This window comes from Drosophila sulfurigaster, chromosome 3, assembly GCF_023558435.1.
Source record: "Drosophila sulfurigaster albostrigata strain 15112-1811.04 chromosome 3, ASM2355843v2, whole genome shotgun sequence".
In the NCBI taxonomy this organism is placed as follows: Eukaryota; Metazoa; Arthropoda; class Insecta; order Diptera; family Drosophilidae; genus Drosophila; species Drosophila sulfurigaster.
The window spans coordinates 8,771,034-8,798,346 of record NC_084883.1 but is presented as its reverse complement, the minus strand read 5'-3'; the positions used below and the strand labels follow the sequence as shown (position 1 = coordinate 8,798,346).

The window sequence follows — 27,313 nt, the reverse complement described above, 5'->3', positions numbered from 1 at the left end:
GAGTCGGAGTCAGAGTCAGGAGCCAGAAGGCAAGGTAGGTGGCAGTTCACAGTTGGCAGTTAGAGTCAACGTCAACATCAACATCAACGTCGCGTCGTTGTTTGTAGGGCAAGTTGGAAGACGCCAAGTCGGAGGTGTTTTGTGGTCCGTTGCAACGCTGTGTATGCGTGATTTGTGTGTCTTATCAATCACGACTAATGGAATTTCTTTTTGTGGCCATACTCGAGGCAGACAAAGTTCCCTAATAATTTATAATAAGTTGCAGGGCCTGCGACCTCAAATTGAAAAGTTTTCCAATGTCGTTTGCCAATGACTTTCATGTACCATAACAGTACATAACATACATATATATATTGTTGATAACTTATGACAAAAACGTATACATAATTTTGAAGGCCATCCTAAATAGATTCCAGAATCAGAGTCGCATATGGTTCCAAGGCAAGGCTACTTAATGTTACGTTGCTCCTGCAAAGAGTAATAAATAAATAGTCATAAATTCAGCAATTGATTGGCCAACACAAAAACTTACCCAACTGTTGCGTTTGCCTCGGGATTAGCCAATGTGATCCTATAGCTGCCAGTGGCATACAACACAGTGGCAACATCCACAGCACTGACACTCGTATCGAGAACATTAGCCACTAGCACATAGCTTGTCTCGCCACTCAGCGATCTCTTGATGGCCACCACATTGTCATTTACTGCCGCATACCTCGTGCTGCCGTATTGTAGTGTCCTTGTCTGTCGCAGTGTCACCAGCTGCTTGTACAACTTGAGGTGACTGCTGTCAGCTGCGGTCTCTGTCTCCACATTGACAGTCACATAGTTGGGATTGATGGGCAACCATGTGCTGCTGTTGGTGGAGAATCCAGCATTCGCTTCGCTGCTCCACTGGAAGGGAGTTCGCGCCGGATCTCTTGTGAACTGCTCGTAGATACTTTCATTGGAGTTGCAGGCCGCCGGATCGCGTGTATCTGCCCAACTGATGTCCAAGTCGGTCATACCCAACTCTTCACCCTGGTAAGTAACGCTCACGCCAGGCAAAAACATCTGCAGCATGTTCATCGTATCGATGCGATGCTCTCCATATCGACTGCCCACGCGACGTTGATCGTGGTTGCCCATCTATGAGAATTATGGAAATTGCCAAAGTTTAGTCTCGGCATAGTACAATGAATATACGATATCTACTTTATGGTCTCTCTGCCTGTTGGCACTAAGTTATAGCATAGAAGGGTGTTATAGCTGAATACCAACAGCAACCTTTGGTAATGGGATTGAAAAACTTTGCTACACTTTGTTGACTTACCACCCAGTTGGCTGTCTGACCGGCTGGCATCTGTGACAACCAGCTATTGATGATCTTCACAAAGCCCGTGGCATTCAGCAGCGTATTATTCTTGTCGCCATTACCACCGACAATAAATTGAAAGTTGAACGGTATCTGAGCTCCTTTTGTGGTGCGATTGCCATAGAACTGCATCACGTAGTCCAAACTCGAATAAGTCTCCACCATGAGGACGCGAGTATCGCCGCCGTGTATGCGTTTGTAATCATCGAGCAGAGTTCGCCACTGATAAACCATATCTACAGTTTCGGGCTGATCCTGAGTGTAGATGTGCTTCAAGTAGGACGAATCATCGGGATCATCTGTATAGCCGCTTAATGGCTCATCGGGATAACGACCTTCGGCATCAGGCACCACCTCAAAGCACCAGGGCACGGCATCAATGCGAAAACCAGCAACGCCTCGATTTAACCAAAAGGTGAGGACTCGTTTCATTTGGGCTACGACTGCGGGATTGCGATAATTAAGATCGGGTTGCTTGACAGCAAACTGATGTAGATAGTATTGTTGACGTTCATCATTCCATTCCCAGGCACTGCCTCTGAAGGCTTGCAGCCAGTTGGAGGGCGGCTCCCGAACGCCTGTTGAGGCATTCAAGTATCCATCATGCCACACATAATAATCCTCGTAGCCCTTCTCCCGCTTCACCGACTTCGTGAACCAAATATTCTCGTCACTTGAGTGGTTGGGCACAAAGTCAAGTATGATTTTAAGACCCCGCTCATTAGCTGCCGCGATTAGCTGATCGAAATCATCAAGTGTGCCGTACTCTGGCTGAATGTCAAAGAAGTCAGAAATGTCGTAGCCAAAGTCAGCCATGGGTGAGGCGAATATAGGCGATAGCCAAGTGGCTGTAACTCCAATATCCTTGAGGTGATCCAGCTTTGAAATGATGCCCTGTAAATCACCAATGCCATCGCCATCGGAATCCTTGAAGGAGCGTGGATAAATCTGATAAAACTGAGCGACCTGCCACCAATCTTTTGTGGTGTCACTGCTGCTGGTGGCTCTCTCCAGATCTACAGCAGCTGCCTCTCCAAGGCAGCTCTGTAGAGCAGCGACCAACAGCACAACTAATAGCTTGTTAAAGCGAGACATGACTGAATTGCTTAGGAAAGCTACAGCTCTTTATATACTAATGATCTCTTGAGTGTTTTTGATTGTGTTTATTGATATGATACTTTTAGTATGTATTACATAGTATATGTTTGTGTATATTGTATTTGATGTATGCAACTAATAATGACTAACAAATGCTGTTGAGTGTGAGAACACGACGATAACTCAGATAGAGCACCACTTGAGCAACCAGCAGATAAACGCCCTCGATCGGCAATTGACGATGTTCTCCATTCGAGTAGTATGTGTAGTAGGTGGAAGTGCTTCGCAGAATCAGCGACTCTTTGGGCAGCAATTGTAAATTTTCCGATTTGATAAAATCACTGGAAAATAAATAAATGATAAATAATACAAATTAAGTAAACTTCAAGTGTATGAGTGTATTTTATTTTTACACATAACCGATTTCAAATCCATAGATGAATACTTATTATAGTAAAAGTTTGGTTTGGAAAGAAATTTACTGGATGAATGACATATATGATAAATAGGCATTTCTGTATTATTAATATCTGGCAAAGCAATGTCGGCAAAAATACTTTGATATCGTATATTAGAATGATTTCTACAACTTAGTTTAGCCTTAGATGGCGTATCCAGGATCCCCAGAATTCAACCTCAAAGATTTGGCTCATTAAGGCCGGAAATGTTTGCGACTTACAGCACATCTTTCACTATCTTTGTCTACCCTTTAAGCATCCCAAAATCTAACAGGGGTTTCCTTGCTCATTGATAACTTACCCCGCTTTGCGTTGGGATTTATCCGTAACCAGCACCACTTCCATTTCAGTCGTTAAATCAGCGAAACTATCCTTTAGATTGACAGTTTCAGTGCCATCGAAGATGTTCAGCAGTGTCACATAGGTAAAGTCGTGCTGCCGGAATCTGTACAAAATAAATGAAGATTTTCATAAAAATTCTTATAAATTTATAATCCCAAAAACTCACCGTTTGACTCCCAGCACATTTCGGTTGACAGCCTTCACCTCGGTTTCGCCAACCTGCAAAGTTTTAGTCTCTTTGCGAAGCTGCATAAGTTGCTTAAATATGTTGAAATGGCTGAGTGGCTCTTTACGTTCCTTCTCCAAATTTATGAGTTTGTAGCTCGGTCCAATGGGCAACCAAGTCTTGCTGGCATTGCTAAAGCCAGCATCAATATCGTCACTCCATTGGAATGGTGTGCGCTCTGGATCTCGAGAGTAGTGCTCATAAACGTTTGGATTCGTATTGCAGGCAGAGGGATCAACGGTGTCCTTCCAGGAGATCCACACATCTGTCATGCCCAGTTCCTCCCCCTGGTAGGTGACACTGGCTCCGGGTAATGTTGTAGTCAGCATATTCAGCATATCGATGCGATCTGTGCCCAGGCGAGAGCCCACTCGCGATTGATCATGATTGCCCAGCTAGAAATTGAAATGAGAGTCAATCGAATAAAGAAAAGAGATTAAGTTGATTAACTTACCACCCAGTTGGCTGTGCGTCCCTTTGGCATATGTTGCAGCCATTGGAGGATAGTCCATTCATATGACTCGGCATTGGAGTTGTTTGATATATCGCTTATCAGTCGAAAGTTGAAGGGCAGTTGAGCTCCCTCAGCGGTGGCATTGCCGTAGTACTGCATTACGATATCGATGGGTGAATAAGTCTCAGCCAGCAATATGCGTTCATCGCCATCTTTGAATTCATCGAGCACCGCACGCCACTCGTAGACAAGATTAATTGTCTCTGGCTGATCCACAGTGTAGATGTGCTGCAAATAGCCGTAGTCATCGGGATCATTGTTCCCATTATTGCGCGGTTCATCGCGATACTGACCCGCTGCATCTGGCGCTATCTCAAAGACATGGGGTACTGCATCAATGCGAAATCCGGCGACGCCCTTGGCCAGCCAAAAGCGAAGCACATTCTGCCATAGAAACGAGATAAGATTAACTTCAGTGGAAGACTCGCGTTGCTGAACAACATACCTTCATGGCCTCGCGCACTTTGGGATTACGATAGTTAAGATCAGGTTGCTTCTTCACGAACTGATGAAGATAATATTCCTGTCGACCTTCGTGCCATTGCCAGGCTGAGCCATGAAACACGCTCACCCAATTGCTGGGCGGCTGATGCACTCCGTTTACCATTTTGCCCGGATGCCACACGTAAAAGTCCTTGTACTCTGGATCTCGGGCCGCTGAGCGTTTGAACCACTCACACTCATCACTCGAATGATTGGGTACAAAATCCAATATGATCTTTATATTCAATTGCTTTGCAATTTTTAGAAGGTTCTCAAAATCAGACATGCTGCCAAAGATTGGGGCAATCTCGGTAAAATTGGCAATGTCGTAACCGAAATCGGCCATAGGCGAGGTGAATATGGGCGATAGCCAAGTTGCTGTGATTCCCAGTTCTTTGAGATAGGGCAGTCTATCCGCGATACCTAATAGGAAAAATAAATTTAGGTCTATGATTCTCTACATAATACAATGCCAATAACTCACCGTTCAAGTCGCCAATGCCATCACCATTGCTGTCCTTAAATGACCTTGGATAAATTTGATAAAATGCTCCAGTTTGCCACCATTTCGGTTCATTCTTAGCTTGATCTATATCCACGAAATCTGCATGGTAATTCGGATACGGTTGACTCATTGCCGGCTCGAGGCCATGCAGCATCAATATCACAAGCAAAGCCGCCACGAGGCTTGCCATTCTTGCAAATGCTCCTCTGCAACGCAATATGAGCTCTGCGAACAGAGCAAACAAACACCGAAGACTGACTGACTGATCGAATACTGAACCCATTTGCTTATCAGATTCTCTCTTTCGTGTTGCTCTTTAAAACGGAGCACAGCAGTCAATGCTTGCGTTTTATTTTTAGATTGCATTCTCAGCGCTTAATATGCGGATAAAGCGAAGCTAAAGCGTAATCAGTGATGCCAGCTTAGCATATTTCAAGCTATTTGAATCTTTATTCAAATTGAAGAAACTCTTATATTGAACAAATAGTTTAAAGCAGAAAGTTCGTCACAAGTAAACAAAAAAAAAAAACATTGCATTTCATAATTATAAATGTGCCTATTATTTAACCAATCATTTTAATCATCGTCTAGTGCATTCTTAAAGCGAAGCTAAAGTACAATCAGTGATGTCAATTTAGCATAGTAAAGGCTAATTTCATTATTTTCCAAAATGAAGAAGCCAATAAATTTAGCAAATATCTTAGAGCTTAAGGTCTGCAATAAGTAAACAAAAGCAGAACATTGTTTTTTAAAATCCCAAATTTGATGTCAAGCAATAATCTATAAGTCAAAAATATATATGGAGAAATACAGTCATATTCCGAGACTGCAAAGTTTTTCAACTTTTCTTATTTATAGCTTTTTCTTGCTAATTTACTTACCTGCGTGCTAAAACCTGTCAACGCTGAACACGAGACACAACAAGATGCAGAGAGAGTAAAAAGAGAAGAATATAGCAACAGCCTTCGCTCTTATATATAGCGGCAAAAGCAAATGTCTTAAAATAACCACAATAATGTTTGGCGAAAACACCGAGATACATACATACATACATGTGGATATCGTAATATTGAGAATGTTGTCAACTTAATTGATAAATAAATAAATGTAAGAATACTATACTATTTAATTTATTATTCACAAAATTAACTCTTCCAAACTATGGAATGCAACTTAATTATGTCTTGTTTATACAATCATTCATATTTGCTTATACTCAATATTAATAGCTATAATAATGGTTAATTTTCTAATATTAAAAAGAAATTACCGATAAAAATAAAATATATGTATATAGTATATTTTTCAAGTGCATGTTTTCTTATCTTCCCTTCTTATCGAAGTGCTGTTGATATGCAATTTTTCTCTCAATTTTTTGCGCAGATCTTATTTACTTTGTTTGTATTCTCTTCTTTCGTCTCTTTTTACATAATTTTTTCTCTCTCCCAACTCTCTTGCACATTTTGTCGCATCAGTAAAACAACAGTCGTTGTTCGTTAATAATTCATTTGTTTTTCGGTCTCTCTTTCTATACCCTACTCTCGAGGGCAAAATAGGAAAATTAAACACAATTCTAACATTTATAAAATTATATTCAATATATGAAGAGAATCAAAATAAAAAAATGAAACAAATTTGAGAACAAACACTTGACAACACTTGACAATAATATGAAAAGAAAGGAAAATGTGAAAAATATATTTATTTCATTGTTTTATATATTTTATTTTATATATTTTATTTATTTATTAAATATGAAATAATAATAATAAAATTAATTTATTTATTTTCCATTTTATTCAATAAAATTGCTTTAAATATCGATAAGTATGTATCATTCAATTACTGTTAACAAGGTATGTCCAAATCGAACAAAATGGTTTGTGGGAAACCATACAAAATATGTATATACATACATATGTTATATATACATATATGCTTTTGTACATGACTTAAACGCAATTCCTTTGTGGAAGCTGATAGGGAAAAACAATATAGACGTTATCTGCATCGAGATTGAACGTGGTTTTTATTATTTACAATTTTATTTAAATGCATTTTTGAGTATGATTTGCGCTTAAATTGTGGTTGTGGAGCGAAGTACAACGGACTCGTAGGGCATGAGAGTGACACTGCTGGCGGAGACCTGATCACCCAGCTGTTTAATGGACTTGCCGGTGACAAGAGCATACTGGAAAGTGGAGGGGAGGCCGCTGAACACGTCATTCAGATTAACATTCTCAATGTAGCCGAAAATGTTAAAGAGTGAAACGTAAACATATTCGCCACTTAGATAGCTGTGAAGAGAACTCAAATAGATTATATGATCATCGAAAAGTGATCTATGTAACCTACCGCCTGACTGCCAAGACATAGCCACTCACAGCCTTGACCTCGGCATCGCCTTGCTGGACAGCTGGCTCCTGGCGCAGCTGCTGAAGACGCTTGAAGACATTCAGATGACTGAGGGCAACGCCACGTTCCTTTTGCACATTGCGCGTCGCATAATCCTGGGCGACTGGCAGCCAAGTGGAATCGCCACTAGTGAAGCCACTGAACTTGCCATCAGTCCAGTGCATGGGACTTCTGGCCGGATCACGCGAATTGGACATGTAATTCTCTTCGTAGCCATTGCAGGCCTGTGGATCGACGGTGTCCTCCCATGAGATGTACGCATCCAGCATGCCCAACTCCTCGCCCTGATAGGTGATACTGCAGCCGGGTAGAGTGAGCAACAAAATGTTGAAGAGATCAACGCGATCGGCACCGAAGCGTGAGCCAACACGATTCTTATCGTGATTGCCAATCTAACATAAGTATAAACGGCGATTAGTCACGTGGCTGACGTGAAAGCCAAGACCAACACTTACCACCCAGTTGGCACTCTTGCCACTTGGCATTAGCGATAGCCAATTGTTGATCAAATACTCATAGTGATAGGCATCGGAATCGTAGTACAGATTGCTTATCAGCTGGAAATTGAAGGGTATCTGTGCGCCTTCGGCCGTCTCATTGCCATAGTAGTGCATCACAATCTCAATGGGCGACCACGTCTCCACCATCAAAATGCTACAACACAACAGAAATAAGTACTTTGATCTGATAATCATCCAAATAAATTACTCACCGTTCATCGCCTCCATTGTCGCGCTGGAATTGTTCGAGTATCTCACGCCATTCGTAGACCAAATGCGGCGTCTCGGGCTGATCGACAGTGTAGATCTTGTGGGTATAGCCATACTCATCGGGATCATCGGTCCAGTCGTTGCGTGGCTCATCGGGGTAGTTACCATTCTCATCGGCCTCAATCTCGAAGGCATGATAGATGGCATCCACACGGAAGCCATCGACGCCCTTCTCCAACCAGAACCTCAGCACATCGTTCATTTCCTCACGCACCACAGGATTGCGGAAATTGAAATCGGGCTGCTTCTTGTGGAACTGATGCAAATAGTACTCTTGACGACCCTCGTGCCACTCCCAGGCAGATCCACGGAACACGCTCACCCAATTGGTGGGTGGTCTGCGCACGCCATTCTCAACGAATCCGGGATGCCAAATGTAGTAATCCTTGTACTTTTCCTCGCCAGCTGCGGAGCGTATGAACCAATCGCATTCGTCACTCGAATGGTTGGGCACAAAGTCCAGAATGATTTTCACATTCAACTGCTTGGCACGCGCCACCATATTCTCAAAGTCTTCCATGGTACCGAAGAGGGGATCGACCGCTTTGAAGTCTGAGATATCGTATCCAAAGTCAGCCATGGGAGACTTCAGGAATGGGGACAGCCAAGTGGCTGTGACGCTAATTTCCTTAAGGTATTCCAGTTTCTCGGTCACGCCATTCAGATCGCCAACGCCATCGCCATCGCTGTCCTTGAATGATCGCGGATAGATCTGATAGAACGAAGCCGTTTGCCACCAGGGGGCAGCCGCTTCAGCGGCCACAAGGCAAAAGCCAAGCAGTAAGACAATACTAGACCAAGTGGTCATGGTAAACTAAAGGGGACTCGAGGTCCATCGACCTCTTATATGCCTCAAGTCAGCTATCGATAATGTCAGAAACGACATTATTAATGCCTTCGCATTACCTCTTATCTTTTGTTTTTCTAATAAAAGTGATTCGCGTAATTTATTGAACAATTGAATTGATTCAATTAGATTAAGTGAGGTTGCTTAAAAATTCACTTTAATTGGACTAATGGCTAATTACTTGAAGAATTATCTGCAGTAGTTTTAGAAGAAATACAGCTAAAAACTAATAGGATATTACTAAGCACTTGATTAACGAACTTGTTTTAAATTTACTCTTTAGTCAAGGATCTAATTTAATCTGTTCAGCTAATTATGACTTTATTTACATTGTCTGTCACGTTCTTGTTGTCATATCTAACTGAACAGCAGAATTGTAACTCTGATTACTGTGGCTCTCATATGGTTGACAATTAATATATATTTGGAGCACCCCCAGCAAAAGTGTGACCATAAATATTCCATTCAAGCTCTTGCAACGATAAGATATCGGTTGGGTCATAACTTTTATGCAACTACGAAATTCATTTGTTGCTAATCTGTCGCATGATCTTCAATCGTGAGCTCCGTCCAACTAATAATTCACACTTAAAGAAAAACCTTTTAAATCAAAAAAAATTGATAAATCAATAATGACAAAGTATAAAAATTGAAGTAAAACTATAAATGTTTGTATTAAAATAATAATTCTTTTGATTTAATATCTATGATACAATAAGAAAGTTTAGGTTTTAATCCACTCAATACAATTTCTGGTTAATTATGAGATAAAGAACCAAGTTTTTGTCCATATGATATCACTTATGATATTGCAGAATTTTGTTAGTTTGCCAAAGATTTATTTTTATATTCCATTTCCAATAAAGGTTGTCTATTCAGTATTTGAAAATTAGTTTTTAAATGCGAATTATACATTATAAAAGGTTATTATAGATTTTACTTTGCAAAGAAATTTTCGTTCTTGTTAGTAAAGTGTTTTTCTCTCTGCACTCTACAACAAATACTTTCCATTAAGAGCCCCAGCAAATTTGTGTGCTTCGGGTGTTACACGCTACGATCATAAACATTTCAGACACACATAAAGAGCAGACCCAGATCTAATCAATCGGGCAATAGTTGGCGATATTGCAGGTTTATCACGACCTCAGCTTATCTTCATTTCCCGCCACTCGACCATGCCAGAAGGGCATAAATAGAGGCACCAACTAATCCCCGTCCGCAATCGGTGTCGCGACAACATGTTGGCGAAAAGTTTGACTGTCTGCTGCCTGTTGGCACTCATTGTGTGTCCCACACTGGCCGAGTTGGGCTGGTGGCGTACGGCGCAATTCTATCAGATCTATCCGCGATCCTTCAAGGATAGCGATGGCGATGGCGTTGGTGATCTCAATGGTAAGTAAAAGAGAAGTAAACGTATATCGTACTCGTATTATATTCTACTTAATTCACTTCCTTAAAGGTGTTACGCAACAATTGGCATACCTGAAGGAGATTGGCGTCACAGCTACTTGGCTGTCACCCATTTTCACTTCACCCATGGCTGATTTTGGCTATGATGTGGCCAACTTCTACGAGATTGATCCACTCTTCGGCACCATGGAGGATTTTGACAATTTGCTGACACGTGCCAAGCAGCTGGATATCAAGATTATCTTGGACTTTGTGCCCAATCATTCGAGTGACGAGTGCGAGTGGTTTATCCGCTCTGCAGCTGGTGAGGCTGAGTACAAGGACTACTACGTGTGGCACACTGGCAAGGTGGTCAATGGCATTCGTCAGCCACCAACCAACTGGATCAGCGTGTTCCGTGGCTCGCAGTGGACATGGCACGAGGGACGTCAGGCCTACTATCTGCATCAGTTCCATGCCAAGCAACCGGATTTGAATTACCGCAATCCCCAGGTCGTTGAGGCCATGAAGGATGTGCTCCGATTCTGGCTGCGTAAGGGCGTCTACGGCTTCCGTATCGATGCTGTGCCCCATGTGTTCGAAGTCGAGGCCGACAGCACTGGCAACTGGCCCGATGAGCCACGTAATGAGGATGTCACCGATCCCGAAGATTACTCCTACTTGGATCACATTTACACCACAAACCAGCCGGAAACTATCGATTTGGTCTATCAATTCCGCGAAGTTATCGATGACATCGATGCTGAGCTGGGCGGCGATGATCGCGTACTGCTCTCAGAAGCTTATGCTCCTCTGGACGTGCTCATGCAATACTATGGCAATAGCACAAACAACGGTTCTCACATTCCATTCAACTTTGAGCTCATATCTAACATCAACATCAATTCCGATGCCTATCATTACTCCGAGCTGATTCACAACTGGCTGGACAATATGCCATCCGACAAAGCTGCCAACTGGGTCCTGGGCAACCACGATCAGAGTCGCATTGGCTCTCGCCTTGGCGCGGATCGCATTGATGCCATCAACATGTTGCTGCTGACGCTTCCCGGCATCAGTGTGACTTACCAGGGTGAGGAGATCGGCATGACAGATGTCTTCATCAGCTGGGAGGATACCGTCGATCCTCAGGCCTGTCAGTCCAATGAGCAGGAGTTCGAGCGTCTCACACGTGATCCTGTGCGCACTCCCTTCCAGTGGAGCGATGAGTCGCAGGCTGGTTTCACCAATGCCAGCACCACTTGGCTGCCAGTTGCCGATGATTTCAAGCTGGTGAATGTGAAGCGCGAACGCGGTATTGCTCTCAGCCATCTGAATATCTACAAGCAGTTGCGTGCTCTGCGCGATGAGGTCACCCTCAAGCAGGGCGACATCCAAGTCAACGCCTTGGGTCCCAATGTTCTCGCCTTGAAGCGGTTAGTTAGTGGCTTCAGTTATCATTTCCTGAGCTTAAGATTAAATGTATTTCTTTTGCAGTTCTTTGGCTGGACAAGCCTCGTACATTACTGTGCTGAATATCAACGATGATGTGGAAGCCGTTAATCTGGACTCTGTCTTCACTCAGCTCAGCTCTCAGCTGCGCTATGTTGTGGTCAATGACAAGAGCGTGCGTCGCAAGAAGTAAGCTTTTAACTTGAGAGAATGTTTTCTTGAGACTACTAAAGCATATTTCTTTCTCTTTCAGTGATTTGACTTTTGCCAACTCAGTATTGTTGATGCCCAAGGAAGCTATTGTCCTGAGCACCGTTTAATTTCATTGTAATATTTTAAGTTATTAAATGCATATATGCTAAACGAATGTTTTAAAGTTCATGACTTTTTTAATTTTGGGGGGTTTATTTGCTTTGTCAGAGTGTGATGAATGAGTTATGGATATTCCGAAAAACACCAATAAACCACTTAATATAGCCAATTCAGAAATGTTTGTTGTTTAGTTTCTGGTCAAGTATTTTTCCGTCTGCATTCCTCTTACCCCCAACACAGATTAGGATAGCAGAAAGCAAAAGCCACTGGTCATTCACAGTAAATATTTACTGCAGTCGTTCGTACTTATTATTATTGCCGATAAGATTTCAATAATTTCTGAAAAACCAATTATCAAATGCAAACACAATCTGTCATTCTGTTGTAATAGTTTTATGATCTCGCCTTATCGATCGCTTAAGTGTGGGAAGTGTAGCAAAAAGTGATTATATCATTTAATTCGGGACCTCTTGTGCTTGGTATTTACAACATTCTGAAGTGCTTGCAATTGAACTTTGAGTTCTTCGTGTAGTTCTCAGACCCATGTGGCAGGTGGCTGATGGCATTGAAAAGCACATGGCTTGGGGTCCCAAATGAGGATTTATCTTTATGAGGATCATAAAATGCACAGATTAAGTGATGGCCAAAAACCCAAATGAATCACGCCAGCCAGCGCAACACAATGGCTTCATACGGCATAAGTATTATGTTTTCGCTCAGATCAATTGTCTCTCTGGAAAGAATAAGAGTGAGTTGATAGGCAAATTGGAGTTAAAAATTCCTGACTCACCCAGGTCTGTGGACAGAGTATGCGGTGACCAAAATGTATTCATAGACCTTGTTCGAGAGTCCTGTAATCTTCTCTATCTTGTTACCCATGTTGACAAGTATGCGATACTCCTCATTGCGTAGATTTGTTCTAGAGAGTATAGGAAACGATAACGTTAAGTTTTGACTATAATAGACTCACTACTTTTCATTACTTATACAGCAACTTAATGCAATTTCATATAAACTAGGTTAATGAGACGATTGATATGAGATTTAGGGAATCAATATTGAAATATTTCCATAAGGAACCCTTTACTTACCGAATAATCTGCAGCACTTGCTCTGTGACTGCCTCGTACGAGAAGCCACCTTCCTGTTTGAAGGCCAGAAAAGCGGAGCTGCTCTTCAGCTGCTGCAGACCCTTGAACACTTGCAAAGAGGAGCGAGCCACGCCCCTCTCAGTGCGCACATTGTAACGCTCAAAGTCGGTGCTGAGTGGCAACCAAGTGCTCTCAGCCGTGGAGAAGTCACCGTTCTTGGTGGGTGCCCACTGCATGGGAGTTCGTTCGCCATCACGATTGTCACAGGAGATCTCGGTGCACTCGGTTTCCACATTGGCCATGCCAATCTCCTCGCCATAGTAGGTGACCGAGGCACCTGGCAAGGAATTCACAATCACATTGAGCAGATCCACTTTGTGGGCACCCATGCGAGTGGAGACACGCTCGGTGTCGTGATTTCCCACAACCCAATTGGCCGTCTGATGATTCGCCCACATGGTGTTCATCCAGTAGTCAATGTTGCCCACCACATCCCGTGCCGTTGAGTAGCCACTGAGATACATCAGCTGGAAATTCATAGGCAGCTGTGTGCCCAGTCGAGTGCCATTGCCGAAGTACGCACTCAATGTCTCCACAGCACTGTAAGCCTCTGCCAGTAGGACACGTGTTTCTCCGCCATGTTCCGCTTCATATTTGAGCAGATAGTCGCGCCATTCGTACATGAGTTCTACAGTATCTGGCTGATCTTTAGTGTAGATATGATCGTGATACTCGTAGGAATCCGGATCGCTGCTCCAGCCACTGACTGGCTCATCCGGATAGCTGCCATCGGCATTGCGATGCTCGTAGATATGAGGCACGGCATCTATGCGAAAGCCATCCACACCGAGATCAAGCCAAAAGCCCAGTACATCCAGCATATGCTCACGAACCATCGGATTGCTAAAGTTGAGATCTGGCTGCTTCACCTGGAACTGATGCAGGAAGTACTGCTGTCGCGTCTCATGCCAGGTCCACTGGGAGCCACCGAAGACGCTCACCCAATTGCTGGGCGGCTCACGTTCCCCGGTCTCAGCATTCACTTTGCCATCATGCCACACATAGAAATCATCATAGCCATCCTGACGATTCACGGACTTCTGGAACCATTCGCACTCGTCGCTCGAATGATTGGGCACAAAGTCCAGTATGATCTTGAGACCCAGCGACTTTGCCTGAACCATAAGCGCCTTGAAGTCATCCAATGTGCCAAATATGGAATCGACTTCGGTGAAATTCGATATATCATAGCCAAAGTCGGACATCGGCGAACTGAATATGGGCGATAGCCAAGTAGCCGTGATGCCAATCTCCTTCAGATATGCCAATCGCTGTGTTATGCCCTGCAAGTCGCCGACGCCATCGCCATTGCTGTCCTGGAAGGAGCGAGGATAGATTTGATAGAGGGCAGCATTCTCCCACCAATCGACATCGTCCACAGCAGCTGCGACGGTGAAATGTGGTGTGGCCACAAAAAGCAGCGCGGCCAGAACGAGAAGTAAACGCGTCAACATGTCGGCTACGTTTGAGAGTTTTGAGAGTGTCGCAAAATCAATTTGCTAATAACAATTGCCTCTGGCATGTTGCGATAGGAATTGTGAAGTCGATAAGACCCACCCAATGTCGGGTAATCTGGCTACTTTTATGGCACACTTTTCAGATTGCACACAAGTTTAGTGCGAACTCTATTGATACCCTATAGCCATAAATCCCCCCAATAGACCTTCAAACTATGGCCTATTGAATTTTAATAACAGTCACATTTATCTCACTTATAGTATCCTTCCAGCAATAAAAGCAGGAAATTATCGACTTGCGAGCATAAAGAAATTTAATGATGCGAAATTACCAATGCAAATATATAATAATTATTCAATTGTGGGACTTTTAAAGAAGGGCAAGGATATAAATATTCTATATTTAATATACTTGTTAACTTATTCTTTTAAGATTTTAATAGAAATTTTTATCTCTTTAAAGAGATTGAATGATGCTAAAATAACAATGCTTATATTATTTATTATCTATTTATAGAGAATTTAAATATTTGTAACATTTAATAAACATTTTAATATTTAATACAAAATAAATTATCAATTTATAACCACTACAGCAAATATTCAGTGAATAAATATTTTTATTGTACTTATTTGTACCACATATAATATACAGGGTATGCTTTTTGAGTCATTTATATCACGACAAGATATGCGTGAGCATTGATGTCATTTTCGATACACTGGCCAGCACGTTGAATCCCGTTCGGATTCGCAAAAAGCTGCCATAAAATTGTTTTATGTGACCCGCGCTCAGTATTCAGATACCCAGCGGTTTTTTTGGCTTTGTCACATTTCGTAGGTTGATCGATGAGTTTGGCGAAAAGATATGTTAATTTAATTAAATTCAGTGTTCAATTAAAATATGACAACACTATGAAATATTTTTTGTAATAAACCTAAAATAATATAAAAATAAATGACAATATTAAATGAGTTCTTTAATATATTTATTTAAATCCAATTTAAAAAAATCGGTTAAGATATGTTTTCCCTAAGATTTTAAAGTAAATCTCTGAGCAAATGTAATATTAAATCACCCTCGAGTTTACTGCATGACACCAAACGGACATAAAGAACCTCAGAGGCTTTATCCTTGACGCAATAAAATCAAAAGGCCTAAAGTTCATGTACGTGCGCTACTAGCGACTTGACAGCTGTCAACTGTGACCGACCACTCACTTGACATTTTTCAACAGCAAAAATAAAATGCTCAACTTTATTTTTTGACAAATTTTTTGCCAGCCCACGGCCATTAATAATTTGATGTGCTCTTAAATAAATTACATAGCTTTAAGCTTACTCACATTTAGTTAATTAATGAAGGACTTGTGCATGCCCAACAAAGAGAATGACCACATACCTTTTTCCACATTTAAATATGCACGAGAAGCAAGTAGAAATCGAGTGCATCACTTTTTCATTACATTCGATGCTCGAATATTCGTGAATATTCCCTAGGTGTTGTGGCTCCTCTTACTTTATTTTAATTGCATTTTAAGAGCTTATTTCAAGGAATATAGAAATGAATAAAGACTATAAATAATATGTATTAAGGAATTGCAAATAAAGTGAATAAATTAAATTAATGTATAATACATCTTTAAGCAGTTGCAACGAAGAGACTGATAGTGATTCATTATTGGCATTAAATTGACTTACTACAACAACAAAAATAATAAAATAAAAATGCAAGTCATAGAAAAAATATTGAAAATGGAATAATAAATGTTAAAATTAGTATAAACATAAAACTAATTTATCTAATCTAATCTAATCTACCCATTGGGTAGAAGGATTTAAGAAATGTATGTCACCGGCAGAAGGCGACCACATAAACTATATAGATTCTTCATTAGCATCAACATCTGATGCCTTTTGTCCGTTCGAACACCCAGATCTCAGAGACTATAAGAGATAGAGCTATATAACCACAGCACTTGTTATATGATATTTGCACACAGATCAAGTTTGTATCAAATGTTGACCAAATTTTAAGTGTCGCGATTTCTGGTACATACAATGATAACTATAAAATTTGGTTACAATTAGATAATAGTGATTTTACTTATGGAAGAAATAATTTTGCATGCACAAACACGACTGCTTATGTACTACTACTTTGGCTGACAATCTGGTATATTTTTCATTCTATGGTATATTTTAAACATAGTACAATATTAATATATAAAAGATAGCAATCGGTATATCAATTTGGTATATTTTAAATTATACCGCACTGTTTTACTTTTAGTCACAATGAGTTGCGGGTATCATCAATTCCAACACTCTCGACTGAAGATTTCTTACTTGTTTTCTGTAATCGTATTACCAATTTCAATTGCTTTGATAAGCTTATACATATAATAACAACGAATAGTATGCTCGAAGTGTACAGAAATTTTACAGCGCATACTTTCATTTGTTCATTTTTTTGCATTTTTTGCATTTTTATTATTTATTTTTTCCCCCATCTGTACTATTTGTATGTAAATAAAGACATTAAGTAAGTTAACGGTTTTAAATTTTTTTTTTTTTGCAAATTTTTGTATTTGTCTCCATTCGATTGTTCCGTTATTATTGCCAAGCACAGGGAATAACCGAATTAATACACACCAAAAGTATAATTATAGAAACAAATGTGCTATAACTTTAAAAAGACTCCAGAAAATGTTAGATGCTCACATGCATGCATTTTGCCGTTGTCAAGGGGCGATCGTCAGTCAACTTGATTGGTCGGCCAGAAGGGGGGCCTGTGTTTTTGGCAATGATGACAAGCTGTTGTTTTGAGATGCGAACAAGTTTTGGGACCCGTTTGATGCACTTTAGTATGCGCATTAATTCAATGATTAAGCTGGGCTCGTATCTTGTTATCGAAATGTCTCTGTTTCTAAGCGAAGCGTCTTAGAAGTGGGCTCGCCAGAGACAACCATAATTCAAGGCAATAACTGCGCGATGAGATCAAGCCCCATAAACTGGGCGACACAATTAATATGGATCCACATTTGATATGGCTGCAGTTTTGTATAAAAGACTCTGTCTGATCAGAGTGGAGTATCAGTCAACGTTCGTTCTCATCGTTCTACAAGCTGCACACTCAAATCCCAATCAAGATGTTCAAAGCTGTAAGTGTGGAACAATCTAGACATACAATATTGATAATAACAAAATTTGTAATTTTGCAAATTCTTCTAGGTGATGATCTGCGCTCTCTTCGGCCTTGCCCTTGCTGCCGTCCACCAGCCACAACCTCAACATGTTGAGCACCACGTTGTTGGTCACCCGGATGATGTGCACGCTGAGGTTCTTTCCCGCAAGGATGATGTGCGCGCCGATGGCTTTGATGCATCCCTGGAGACCAGCAACCACATCACCCGCCAAGACAGCGGTGATGAGCACGGCAACATCCAGGGCAGCTACGGCTGGATCTCTCCCGAGGGCCAGCACATTGAAATCAAGTTCGTCGCTGACGAGAATGGTTACCAGCCAACTGGTGATGCCATCCCCGCTGTCCCTGAGCATGTTGCCCGCACCCTGGCCTGGAATGCTGCGCACTCCCACGAAGAGGTTGCTCACCATCTCCACCACTAAGAAGTTGTCGCTGGCTGAGATAACGCTTAGCTATGAACCTGGATCGTCCTATTGATTAGTCTCTGAAACGTCGTGATAGTCTTTAAGCTCTTCAATTCAAAAAAATCTTTTTTTGACAAGCATAATAAATACGTATTTGCAACAAAACACACTATGGTCTTATCTTTTTAATCGAATAGCAATCTTTACAATTAATAAGAGATCAATAAATTGAGAAAGTTTCAAATAGTAAGCAAGTAAGAAGTCTACAGTCGAATGTGCTCGAATACATATCGAATATGCCGAAAATCGTATTTGGTATATCGATATTGTACTACACTTAAAATATACCATATTTCACTTTTTGCCTGCTAAATACATTTCCTGAAGTCATAAAGTTAAAATATCCTTCTACGCTATGGTTAGCGGGTATAAATATCGTTTTTAATCGCACTAAATTTGAATTGTATACATTTTCTAGATACTTTATCAATTATTTAGTGTGCTACTAAAACCAAATTCGGAATAGCCCGCAATAGCAGCACATATAGATTAAAATATATACAGACACATCTTTAACTTAACTTATTAAATATGTTTAATCTGATTGATAAGTAGTTCATGTTTATGGTCTTATCAAAAGAGTTTGACATTGACATTGATTGATTTAATACAATGATTAATGTTAATTGCTTCGAAGCACTTCAAATGCAAAGCAGATAATAATAATTGAATTGGGGTATTTATTTGCCAAAACTAAAAAAAAATTTGAGATCTAATTTAGTCAAGCAAAACCTTTGATTTATGTTCGTATTTAATTTAATTTAGCTTCATAGATAAACGTTTCACTAAAGTATTTTTACATCGACTTTTGAATAGGAATGTTCCGATAACATCAAGAACTTATATTACGAGATTAATTATCTTCTGTCGATTCATCATTCGATAGCTACCTTGTTTATTTCTGCAAAGCTGATTTGATTCATAACTATCTGCGATCTTCTCCAGCATTATTACAAAGCCGTCATATATGTATGGGTCCAAACACGTTGTTTTAAAGCCAACAATCTACTTATGTCAAGTTGAGATGTTGATTTTATTTAACTCGCAGACTCGACTGTCGATTACATATATTTTGTTAAAATGCAATAATTTTGTCTAAGTTATTCATCAAGATATAAAAAAAACTATGTTCTTATATAAAATTAAAATACTACCTTGGAATGGAAGAGAAGCAAGCTTAAAAAAGTATTACAGGAAAAATAGTTTTAGTGATTGAGAATGAGCTGCTAGATTATTTTAAGATATTATTGTTACAGTTCTTGTTTACCTCAATTTGTCTTATATTTATAAACTTAAAATATCACGAAAACTATCCAACGATTCGAATTTTATGGTATTTGTATACTGGCAGACTTTTCGTCACTTAAATATGAAAAATAGAAATCAAAAATTTTTGTTCCATTAAAATTGTCTTTTCTATAAATAATAATTTAATATAATTTAAATTTTGGTTAAATCATACTTAATCATTTACATAACTATTTGATAAAAATTTATTTTTTATATCATTGAACTCTCTTGCAGTTATAACATTTGTAACGAATAAACAACATTTAACTTCTTATATTACTTACAATGGTTAAAGTATTTAATACTTTGTAATTTATTTATCATCCTATTAAATGACATTTACAAGGTTACCCAAAAAGGAAAACTTTAGCTGAAGTATTTGCTTGTATTAACGAGTTGTTTATAACGAAAACTGTTTACCCTCATTCAGCGTTATCTCATAATGAGCCTCTTAGAGATAGATGTATAAGGGGTTTAGAGAACAAGTATGCTGACTAGTTTTTTGGGCTTCCTATCAGATGATTAGTGCCAGCTGAGTAATACTGCTGCACACTTCAAATGTACAAAGACAACAATAAATAAATAACCAGAAGTACAAATTTTCCACAATCAAAAAAATTGCTGTTGGGTAACAAATAGTGGTGGAGAATGGGAACATTATCTGATTTCCCAGAGTTGAGTGGCGGGATGAACAATGACTATTGAGCGATGGAGGTATTAGTTTCCGAAGAGAATACAAATGTACTATATAAGCTATTTGTCTAGCAATTCAAATGGGCAATCCAAAGTGGGTACGGTCATGATATGGACTTATCAACCTCCAATAAAAAGCCAGTGTCACCAATGAGTTGAAGCAAATACATTCAACATGCGATTGGCGACAGTCATTGCTATCGTCTCCGTGGTGCTGGGCATCGCAGGTGCCACCGAGTGGTGGGAGAGTGGCAACTATTATCAGATCTATCCTCGTTCGTTTCGCGATTCCGACGGCGATGGCATTGGCGATCTCAATGGCGTCACCGAGAAGTTGCAATACCTTAAGGACATTGGCTTCACGGCTACTTGGCTATCGCCCATATTCAAGTCACCCATGGTCGACTTTGGCTATGACATTGCCGATTTCTATAAGATACACCCCGAGTATGGAACCATGGACGACTTTGATAATTTAATTACCCGTGCCAAGGAGGTCGGCATTAGGATTATTCTCGACTTTGTGCCCAATCACTCGAGTGATCAGAACGAATGGTTCATCAAGTCCGTGGACAGCGATCCCGACTACAAGGACTTCTATATCTGGCATGATGGCAAGATCAATGAGACAACCGGTGAACGTGAACCGCCAAGCAATTGGAACTCGGAGTTCCGTTACAGTGCCTGGGAATGGAATGAGGTCAGACAACAGTATTACTTGCATCAGTTTGCAACGGCACAGCCCGATCTCAACTATCGCAATCCTGCCGTCGTTGCTGAGATGAAGAACGTCATCACATTCTGGCTGGAAAAGGGAGTCTCTGGCTTCCGCATCGATGCGGTTCCTTACCTCTTTGAGGTCGATCTGGATCAAAACAATGAGTATCCCGATGAGCCGCTCTCGAATGACACCAGTTGCCCCGATCCCGATGATCATTGCTACACACAGCACATTTATACACAAGATCAGCCTGAAACCTTTGACATGGTCTATCAATGGCGCGAGTTGGTCGACGAATATCACACAGAAAATGGCGGAGATCCGCGTCTGCTTATGACTGAGGCCTACACTAGCTTCGACAATATCATGAAGTTTTATGGAGATGGCACTCGCAATGGTTCGCAGATTCCCTTCAACTTTGACTTCCTGTCGAACATTAACAACGCATCGACGGCATCCGACTATGTGGAGCACATTGAGAAATGGATGAATGGCATGCCAGCTGGTGTCTATGCCAACTGGGTGCTGGGCAACCACGACAACAAGCGAGTGGCTTCGCGATTTGGTGTGCAACGCATCGACTTGATCAACATTTTGCTGCAGACATTGCCAGGCCATGCAGTCACCTACAACGGTGAGGAACTGGGCATGACCGATGTGTTCATTAGCTGGGAGGATACTGTCGATCCACAGGCATGTAACTCCGATCCGGACCAATACTATTCACGCACACGTGATCCAGAACGTACGCCTTATCAATGGGATGCCTCCTCAATGGCTGGTAAGTAAATTCGCTAATCAATTCCCATTGAATACAAAACACTAACGTTTACACTTGTTTAGGTTTCACCAGCGGTGACACTACCTGGTTGCCAGTGGCGGACGACTACAAGACAAACAACGCCCTTCAGCAGTTGCGTGCTCCACAGTCCCATCTGCAGATCTTCAAGACCCTAGTGCGTGTGCGACAAGAACCCTCGTTCCGCACTGGCGAACTGAAGATCCAAGCGGTGGGCGATGATATTATCATCTACTCACGGTAGTTAATCAACTTCAATCACATAGCTTTCATTGAGTACTAATCGAATTCTTTTCTCTCTACAGTCAAAAGGAAGGCAGCGATCTTTATGTGATTGTACTAAATCTTGGTGATTCCAATCAGACCATTGATCTCACCCAATACTTCAGTCTTGGCGCACAGGCTGAGATCATCACCAGCTCATTGCAATCGCAGTACATCAATGGCGACATTGTGCAGACTGCCGAATTTAATGCCAACTCCAATGTGGGCACAGTTTTGGTAGGCATTAATTAAATGAATAGCATACACAGAATAGTTTAACATTTCAACAATAAAAAGCTGTGTATTGTAAATATAATAAATACAAAATAAGAGGAAATCATTTTCTTTCGCGTAAACGCAGATACAGGCCATTCTCTGACTTTAGTGTTAGCACAGCTGACAAAATGGGATCGTATTTGTGACCTTGTTTTTCTTTTCGCAATTTCTCTGCCGTCGGCAGTCCGATATAGGTATTTAAGTAACCATCCTTCGAGATCAGTTCATCCATGGCGGGTAGCACCTCAAAGCTTCGCACTAACTTCGAGATTACAGTCTTAATTTCGAGCAGAGCAAACTTTTGTCCAATGCAGTTACGCGGTCCTGCACTGAAGGGTAAATACTCGAAGGGTCCGGGCTTTTCAGTTTCAAAGCGTTCGGGCTTGAAGCGAAGCGGATCCTTGAAAGTGCGGTCATCATACCCCAAATTAATAAGTGCCAAATTAAGGGTTGTGCCCTTGGGAACAATGGTGCCATCTGAAAATTGAATATAAATTTCTAAATATTCTTACTCATATTATATTTCACTGACTACTTACGTATATCATAGTCCTTTTCTGTGTATCGTCCAATAAATGGTACACTGGGGTAAACGCGTTGAGCTTCCTTGATAAACAAGTCCAAGTACTTCATATCGGCGATTTCCTGGAAAGTCGCGTCGCGGTGCATTTCATTGCCCATCACTGCTTGCTGCTCCTCATACAATTTGCGCTTTGAATACAAAAAAAAAACTATAGCATACTTTTAGGCAGTGCAAGTAATTATTCGACTTACTTGTTCTTCGGGGAATCGAGAGAGCAAGTAGCCAGCAAATGCTACACCCGATGTGGTAGTATCGTGACCCTCAAACATAAAAGTGGAAACCTCCTCGTAGATCTCCTGCTGTGTCAAAGGACGACCATCAATCGTGGAGGAAAGCAGCACGTCCATGAAGACCATTTTCTTGCGGGAAAACTCATCGCCCTCGATTTTCTTGGCGGTGCCTGTGCGATGTGCCTCAATGCGCTTCTCAATGATTTCGTTGGTAAAGTTCTGCAGAATCTTAAGAGTCTTAGAATTTTGCTCATAGTCAGGGGCAAAGCGATAGAGCGTCTCCGATCGCTTCAGAGGGTTAAAGGCTCTCATATTAAGGTTGTAGCACATACTGAATAAAAGTTGGTTAATTTTGAACTTTAAACGTAAAAATTTAATACGTTACTCACTCCTTAAATGCCTTCACTACACTCGAGTCGTGTTGTCCCATAGCATTGATGGGCACTCCCATAGCGGTCTCACAGATCACATCCAGTGTCAAATAGTGTGTTTCATTTTGAAAATCGAAAATACTATCGCCGGCTGAAACCTTCTTCAGTTGTTTAATAAATTTGGTCGAGTTCTCATTCATGACTGTGTGGAAGTCTTGAAGAATGTTGAAATGAAATGAGGGCGTTATCATTTTGCGATGCTTGTGCCATTTGCTGCCAGTTCCAGTTAGTAATCCAGTCCCGAGCCATGGATGCAGCATTTCATAAATATCCGATTTAGTAATCAATGTGTTGCTGCTCAATATATACTGAAGGATAAACAACATGTTGAAATTGCACATATCAATATTTCCTTAAGACTTACCTCCAGATGTTTTGGGTTGCAAACAAAAACATTGGCATAATAGCCAACCCAAAAGCGGAAGTTATCTTTATCGTAAGTAAACCACCAATCGAAGAACGTATTCAGAATTTCTGTGTTGATTAATAAAACAAAATATTATTATTTATTCAACTTATTCACTCGTATCACAATTTTATGAATTGTTTTCATTCTCAAGAAAGTCAAGTATATTATTTTGAAGTGCATTATGTGATATCGCAATAATAATTTTACTATCTCCGAGACTCAAAGTCTGTACAAATTGTATATGCAATCATTTCTGATTATATGTTATTTCGCCACTATCACAATTTCTGAGAGGCAAGTCTACAATTTTATTTTGCTTGCGTGTTTTCACTACACTAATCAGTTGCGAACAACAACTAATCTTAACCTAGTTATCAGAGTACTTATAGCGTTATCAGCTTTAATTGCGGGTGGTATTTTTTCTGTATTTTAATTTAGGGTTATACTTTCGGGTATTGTATTTGATGCCAATCAATTAATGCTTTAATCCGAATTGCATTTAAACTGATGTAATTCCACAATCCTCATCAGCTCTAATACAATTCGAGAAAATGCAAAACGATTCACATTATTTATTTGTTCTTTTTTGATAGTTTTCAATTTGTTTGTTTTTATTTTGATGCAATTACCGGTTGGATTTTTGCCCACTTGATGTGCATTCCCAATTACAGGCAATGTTGGCGGGCCTCTTATTTTGTTTAGCACTCGTTTTTTATTAGCCACTTTCAGTTCGAAATATAAAAACAATAACACTGGCAATGCCAGTATGGCATACAAAATAAACCACATTTCAACCACACGCTACGATACACTCCGAAATTAAAAATAAAACTCGTTCCGTCCGCACCGAACGAGGCTCCGACTGACAATGCGACTAGCTTCCAGACGGCGCAGAACTTAAATACGGCATCATCGTCTACACATTTACAGATTAGAGTTACTTTAAAAAACTCGAGGGTTTCAACAAATCACAATGACTCGGCAGAAAAACAAGAGAGTGTATATCGCCAAACTTAGACGAGATTTCTGTTTCATCTGCATGAATAGTTATAATGATAAATAAAATATATCTTATGGTGGTCTGCAAATACACTCAAAACGAGTTCTAATTTGTTTTAGTATCCCGCCAGACGGAGGATTGCACTTGAACTATGATTCTACTGATAAAACAGGCAGAACAAAGTACAAAGTTTTCGATGGTGCACTCTGTAAACACAAATAATAAAACAATCTTTTTGATTTTATTTCACAATATTTTTTCTTAAACGCAAGCGATTTTTTTTTAAACATTTTCAGTAATACTAGTGTGATTTAGTGTGATAAAACCAGATTGATTATACCTGCTACACATAAAGAAGTTTGTAACTACAAAACAATGTAGAGGAAGGCATCTTTGACCATTAACAATATATGTATTATCTAGATTAGCGTAATCAGACAAGACAATGTAGGCATGATTGTCTGTCTCTCTGTTCGTGTGAATACCTGTACATCTCAGAGACTACAAGAGATAGAGTTATAAATTGATAGAGTAGTTGCTCGTAGATTTGAGACATGCCCACATCCGCCCCAGTAAATCGAAAAAATCGAATAGCAAACGAAATTTTAAAGTTTGAAATTGATGGTACATATAATAATAACATTAATAACATTTATTTATTTATCATTACCTATTTGGTTGTGATCAGATAAAAATTTTAAGTTATATAAAAAAAATTGAATAAGGCACAAAAAGGTTGCTGCAGTCAAGCTTTAGCTGATTTGATTGACAATCTAGTATATTCTGCACTCTATGGTTTATTTTGAATGTAGAGTATATCGATATACCAATTAAAACATATGGTTTATTTTTGCATATTTACGGTATATGAAATTGGTATTTTCCAAGAATAATAAGGGAACGTTTTGCTTTCATGGGTTGCGGGTATCTCACAGTCGAGCCCCCTTAATAATAGATTTCTTATTTGTTTTTTGTTGTGTCAGAAACATGTTTCATGTGAACCTTGATCGTCTGTTAAATCTTATATTTTTTTAAAGTAATCGATTAGACTTGTATTAGGTCATATAATAATGACTCGTCATAAATAAAAACATTCTTCTGTCCAATCTTTTCTACCTGTTGTTGAATACATAAACCTGATTTGTAGTCGATTTATAGAATATAACATTATTACATTATTATATTTTAATAGAACTTTAGGAAAACAATTATAGAGTGATTTGTTTATTATATAAATGGAATATACATTTTTAATGCCATCTATGGACAAATTGACATTTTTTGTGTAATGTGGGTGGAAATTGAAAATAATCTAAATCTACGTATGTATGTATATTCAAAACTTATTGTGTCTGACACTAATAGTAGTTTTTGAAATCAAATGTAAGTATTTTATATTTACATGTATATTTCTGACACACATTGTTGGACGGGTTATACAATTAATAACTCAACTGATTTGATTCTCATTGCTTGCATGGTTGTGCATTTTAATACCAATTCAATAACGTTGAATAATCCCTAGTTTTAATTGAGGTATAGTTCTACTGTAGAATTAAAAATATGGAAATTATTTGATATAGCGGTATGTATACAAATTAGCCAATCGAATGCATTGAAATATCGTTTTATCAAATGCTGAGTTCATTATATTGAGTGTCGGCTGAAGCACTGTGAAAATGAGAACGTGCTAACAAACAAAACAAGCAAAACATAAACAAAAGTTGCTAAACGAATAATTTACAACCAGTCTGCTCTCTCATACGGGGACTGCTATTATCGCTAAGAGCGTAACCCTTATACAAGTATCTCTCTTATACATACATCTTATATTCTATGTATAATTTTTAATTAGCTTGAACATTCCCAAACAAGTTTTGTGCACAGCATAGGTGCTTGTCAAAAAGTGTTTTGAGGAGTCGAAGTAGTTAGGTTATTTATGAATATACAAATTTTAGATGTTCTTGGTTGATGATTCTACAGTTAATTACTAAAGTGAACACATAGAAATAGAGGTAAAATATAATTAAACATATAAAATTGTTTTTATACCCGCTACCCATAGGGTAGAAGGGTATTATAACTTTGTGCCGGCAGGAAATGTATGTAACAGGTAGAAGGAGGCATCTCCGACCCTATAAAGTATATATATTCTTGATCAGCGTCAACAGC

General features: G+C 39.8%; 8 protein-coding genes across 8 annotated transcripts; 3 read left to right on the top strand and 5 right to left on the bottom strand.

The window, feature by feature from the left end:
* Window positions 1-299: 299 nt before the first annotated feature.
* On the bottom strand, window positions 300-2,464 carry LOC133846473 (maltase A3). The gene is made up of 3 exons (XM_062281475.1): window positions 1,313-2,464; window positions 533-1,128; window positions 300-468 (listed from the first exon to the last, which is right to left on the bottom strand). The coding sequence occupies exons 1-3, from the start codon at window positions 2,447-2,449 to the stop codon at window positions 402-404; spliced, it is 1,800 nt and encodes a 599-aa protein (XP_062137459.1). The 5' UTR covers window positions 2,450-2,464; the 3' UTR covers window positions 300-401.
* A 38-nt stretch (window positions 2,465-2,502) lies between these two features.
* LOC133846471 (maltase A3) lies at window positions 2,503-5,245 on the bottom strand. The gene is made up of 6 exons (XM_062281471.1): window positions 4,960-5,245; window positions 4,438-4,898; window positions 3,933-4,376; window positions 3,419-3,873; window positions 3,212-3,355; window positions 2,503-2,793 (listed from the first exon to the last, which is right to left on the bottom strand). Exons 1-6 carry the CDS (start codon window positions 5,168-5,170, stop codon window positions 2,598-2,600), a joined length of 1,911 nt encoding a protein of 636 aa, XP_062137455.1. The 5' UTR covers window positions 5,171-5,245; the 3' UTR covers window positions 2,503-2,597.
* Window positions 5,246-6,990: 1,745 nt separating this feature from the next.
* Window positions 6,991-8,997, bottom strand: LOC133846476 (maltase A3). Its single transcript, XM_062281478.1, has 4 exons — window positions 8,108-8,997; window positions 7,851-8,049; window positions 7,336-7,787; window positions 6,991-7,277 (listed from the first exon to the last, which is right to left on the bottom strand). The coding sequence occupies exons 1-4, from the start codon at window positions 8,971-8,973 to the stop codon at window positions 7,058-7,060; spliced, it is 1,737 nt and encodes a 578-aa protein (XP_062137462.1). The 5' UTR covers window positions 8,974-8,997; the 3' UTR covers window positions 6,991-7,057.
* Window positions 8,998-10,176: 1,179 nt separating this feature from the next.
* LOC133846478 (maltase A3) lies at window positions 10,177-12,220 on the top strand. The gene is made up of 4 exons (XM_062281480.1): window positions 10,177-10,404; window positions 10,472-11,837; window positions 11,899-12,042; window positions 12,107-12,220. The coding sequence occupies exons 1-4, from the start codon at window positions 10,251-10,253 to the stop codon at window positions 12,171-12,173; spliced, it is 1,731 nt and encodes a 576-aa protein (XP_062137464.1). The 5' UTR covers window positions 10,177-10,250; the 3' UTR covers window positions 12,174-12,220.
* A 319-nt stretch (window positions 12,221-12,539) lies between these two features.
* On the bottom strand, window positions 12,540-14,804 carry LOC133846479 (maltase A2). The gene is made up of 3 exons (XM_062281481.1): window positions 13,257-14,804; window positions 12,956-13,084; window positions 12,540-12,898 (listed from the first exon to the last, which is right to left on the bottom strand). The coding sequence occupies exons 1-3, from the start codon at window positions 14,768-14,770 to the stop codon at window positions 12,826-12,828; spliced, it is 1,716 nt and encodes a 571-aa protein (XP_062137465.1). The 5' UTR covers window positions 14,771-14,804; the 3' UTR covers window positions 12,540-12,825.
* Window positions 14,805-17,828: 3,024 nt separating this feature from the next.
* LOC133846492 (larval cuticle protein 1-like) lies at window positions 17,829-18,550 on the top strand. Its single transcript, XM_062281495.1, has 2 exons — window positions 17,829-17,937; window positions 18,008-18,550. Exons 1-2 carry the CDS (start codon window positions 17,926-17,928, stop codon window positions 18,401-18,403), a joined length of 408 nt encoding a protein of 135 aa, XP_062137479.1. The 5' UTR covers window positions 17,829-17,925; the 3' UTR covers window positions 18,404-18,550.
* Window positions 18,551-20,587: 2,037 nt separating this feature from the next.
* On the top strand, window positions 20,588-22,549 carry LOC133846477 (maltase A1). The gene is made up of 3 exons (XM_062281479.1): window positions 20,588-21,930; window positions 21,993-22,188; window positions 22,254-22,549. The coding sequence occupies exons 1-3, from the start codon at window positions 20,604-20,606 to the stop codon at window positions 22,462-22,464; spliced, it is 1,734 nt and encodes a 577-aa protein (XP_062137463.1). The 5' UTR covers window positions 20,588-20,603; the 3' UTR covers window positions 22,465-22,549.
* Window positions 22,487-25,023, bottom strand: LOC133846480 (cytochrome P450 4e2-like). Its single transcript, XM_062281482.1, has 6 exons — window positions 24,771-25,023; window positions 24,097-24,206; window positions 23,691-24,040; window positions 23,263-23,632; window positions 23,028-23,199; window positions 22,487-22,965 (listed from the first exon to the last, which is right to left on the bottom strand). The coding sequence occupies exons 1-6, from the start codon at window positions 24,928-24,930 to the stop codon at window positions 22,550-22,552; spliced, it is 1,578 nt and encodes a 525-aa protein (XP_062137466.1). The 5' UTR covers window positions 24,931-25,023; the 3' UTR covers window positions 22,487-22,549.
* Between the last annotated feature and the right edge of the window lie 2,290 nt (window positions 25,024-27,313).